The sequence below is a fragment of the Odontomachus brunneus genome, unplaced genomic scaffold (assembly GCF_010583005.1).
Source record: "Odontomachus brunneus isolate Ranch 3 - 2012 unplaced genomic scaffold, Obru_v1 Obru_scaffold_066, whole genome shotgun sequence".
In the NCBI taxonomy this organism is placed as follows: domain Eukaryota; kingdom Metazoa; phylum Arthropoda; class Insecta; order Hymenoptera; family Formicidae; genus Odontomachus; species Odontomachus brunneus.
This window is the reverse complement of record NW_022639516.1, coordinates 680719-683996: the sequence shown is the minus strand read 5'-3', so window position 1 is coordinate 683996 and position 3278 is coordinate 680719. Positions and strand designations below refer to the sequence as shown.

At 38.8% G+C, this 3278-nt stretch overlaps 1 protein-coding gene across 23 annotated transcripts in view; it reads right to left on the bottom strand.

The window, feature by feature from the left end:
• Positions 1 to 3278, bottom strand: part of LOC116846577 — a 248303-nt gene that overhangs the window by 19294 nt on the left and 225731 nt on the right. For 3 of the 23 annotated variants that reach the window (XM_032820602.1, XM_032820605.1, XM_032820610.1), the window contains one exon: positions 2165 to 2217. The exons of 19 other annotated variants lie outside the window; for them this stretch is intronic. In XM_032820602.1, coding sequence (XP_032676493.1) covers positions 2165 to 2217 — 53 coding nt within the window. Of the gene's footprint in view, positions 1 to 16; positions 1955 to 2164; positions 2218 to 3278 lie in introns of those variants that run through there. One more of the 23 variants, XM_032820603.1, reaches the window with a different exon arrangement.

The window sequence follows — 3278 nt, the reverse complement described above, 5'->3', positions numbered from 1 at the left end:
ATATATATATATATATATATATATATATATATATATATATATATATATATATATATATATATACATAAATATATGTAGGTAATCTTGCGAAAAAGGCCAAGTGAGAGCGCTAAAATCAAAGACGTATAGCACGTAGTACAGCAGAGTCTTAATGAAGGTTTGCTCGTCTTTCGAATTGGCTAAGTGGCTAGCCAATACATGTGTTGGCGTAATGTGTACAACTGTGTGCGTTGTGTATGTGTGTGGATGGGTGGGTTGGCTGGTGGTGAGTGATCATGTGGATGGGTGGATGGGTGTACATGTCACACATACCCGTTTTACCGCGAATATTTGATATGAATGAAAATTGGTAAGATCGCGAAAGCTCGCGAAAGAAAGGCTTGTTCATCGTCAATCTTGACTGTGACGATATCCGAAACAGGCACTAGTACGTAGCAAAATATTCGAACGGTTTCAAGCAGAGAGAAGTGTGAAGCTATAGGAAATCAATAAGGTGCAAATTTAAGAATAATGAGAAGTCGCGCGGCGTTCCTTGCGCCTGAGCGTCGCGATTCTCGTATAATGTGCTCCGTGAAAAACGTGCAGTAGATAAGCGGGCTTGGTAGGCCGGGAAGTAATATTTTCGAGAGATATAACGCTTTTGCATAATTGACATTATAATGGAAATGTAAGTTTGTTATAAATTATGCGATTTAATTATCGTGCGTCATAAATTGTGATATTAGCTTCACATAATATCAGATCTCTAGATTTTCAGAATTAAAATACGTTAATATGTATTCATGTTCACTATTACGAATATACGCGCTGCGTACGAGAAAATTACACGTGTTTTTAAGTTATATATGATAAAATTTTATTTTAAATGAATATTATTTTTTTGTCGCTGTAATATAAATATTAATGAATGAACAAATATTAATGCTAGCTACAAATTATGGCTCGTGCAACCATAATATTAAGTTTTAAGTACTAAACTATACGTAATAAAACTAAAAGTAGTTTCTGATATCATTGATAAATAATGGTAGCCGAGAGATGCTTGAGCAGAAAAAGCGAAAAGCGTAATACGATTTTTAAAGACTGATTGAAACTCGTTACGATTATACACGAGCGATCATCGCCTGGTCTTTCAAACCTATTGCACATCTATTGCACATTTTGCATATGCATGACAGACACTTTGCGACAAATTGGTTTGCTTCTTGTCACACCCGCAAATATCTCTCGAACTTTGAAAAGTTAGCATGAACGTTGCCAATCATTAATCGCCTGCGTGCATTTTCGAATGTGTTTTCGATTTGAAGAAAGAGGTGTTATCTCTGTTGTTTCCTTTTCTGTTTGGTAAATATTTTTTGTGGAACAGATAAAGAGAACATGTTTGTGTAAAAAAACAAGTCGAGGAATCGGATAGAAATAAGATCCATCTCAGAACAAGCACGTGTTAAGATTGAAGTTTAGATGGAACGTCAAACGCAGTCGTTAGTACGTGTGTGACAGTAGGAGACTTGCTGGATTCACTCCGAAGAATTCCGCGTTTAACTGTTAAGAGGACGCCCGCGGTTTCGACACAAATTTTCGATCGAGGACTAAAGATATTTTACATATGTACATCTCGTCGCTTCATTCGTCCGTCGTGAGGATAAAGCCAATTCCTTCCAGAGGAGGATTTTCACCTTTATGTACACATACACGGTAAAATTAACCACAGCAAACTGTAACAATGTTGCAAGTTTACCCGGTCGTGTGAAATTTACAAGACCAAGACGTTCTGTACAAAACGTGGGGCTTCGAGTTGTAAGGATTAAGAGAATTGTGAAACTACGGGATTTACGACGGAGAAAATTTTTTACTTTCACTTTGCATCCAACAGTGATAACGGGCTACGGGAATCTGGCGGAATGCTCCGGAGTGCCGTGAAAGGATAACAGTCATCGACAGTATGATGATTGTGCTGCAGACATACCGATAAAAAAGAATATATGAATATAAAGATTCGTGTTCGATATATATGTATATGCGTGTATATATAATATATATAAAAACAGTACAGAATAATATAATAATAATAATAATAATGATAATAATAATAATAATAATATAATAAACGGTATAGTTTCGTAATAGTAATAATAATTATAATAATTTATAAGTTAAAAGTTACTCATGACTGGTCTGTATGGCCTCCTTGAAGTTAGTACTCCACTTCCAGCCATACTAAAAAATTAATATTATTTTCACTATCTGTTAGACTGTAACTCGCTTCTTAATGCTTGTTTCTTTTTTGCTTAAATTTAACCTTTTCTCTGAATTGTCTTGCACGCAGCTTTACGCTCGAATATACAATAGCTTGCGTAACCCGCGTCGCTCGTGATTCTTCCAAGACAAGTGCGGAGAGAGCTTTGGCAAAGGAGCCTCTCTCATTACGTTATCAGAGACGCGTCTGATCGTCCTGGCAACGACGAGATCGTCCAACGGTTGCCGGTCGAACAGCCGACGTGACGGATTACGATGGACAAAAAAAAAGAGAGAGAAAGAGAGACAGAGAGAGACTCGTCGCGACGTAGATTTCCGTCGTTAAATCACAGCTAACACTCATGAATGATCTGACAAAACATCGTCATCGGCGTCGTCAAAGACGAGGATCGCGAGAGCGACCTGTGTTCTATCCCGCAATGCGATTTCAGCGACTCTTCATCCGGCACTTCGCATCGTTTCACGCGACATTGCGATTGGAGATTTCTTCACTCGCCTCGTTATAATATTATCGAAGATCGTCCACATTACGAGATAAGACGCAAAATACAAGATGCAAAGCCGCATTGGTCGCATATCGCGGGATAGTAGAACAGTGCTCGCTATAATTCCGAAGGTAATTGCAGCAACGCGACGTTTGGGGAAACGTTGCATCGCTGCTCTTCAAGCAATCTTCGAATCGCTCTCGAAATGAGTTAATGACGATGAGAGACAGAAAGAGAGAGAGAGAGAAAGAAAGAGAGAGAGAATGAGAGAGGTGGGGGAGAAAAGAGAAGCTCGAGACAGCCGATCCGAGCGATTCGATTCTTCCGATACTCATGAACGATAAGCATCGACGGCTACGAATGTTTTGTCACACCATGCGCTAAATGTATAAAAAATATCTATACTATCGGGACACAGCAAACACTGAAAATATTGGTTTTGTGGGTAACAGGGTGGAGGGGGGACCATATTACAGAGTAAAAGAGACAGAGACAGAGAGAGAGAGAGAGAGAGAGAGAGAGAGAGAGAGAGAGAGA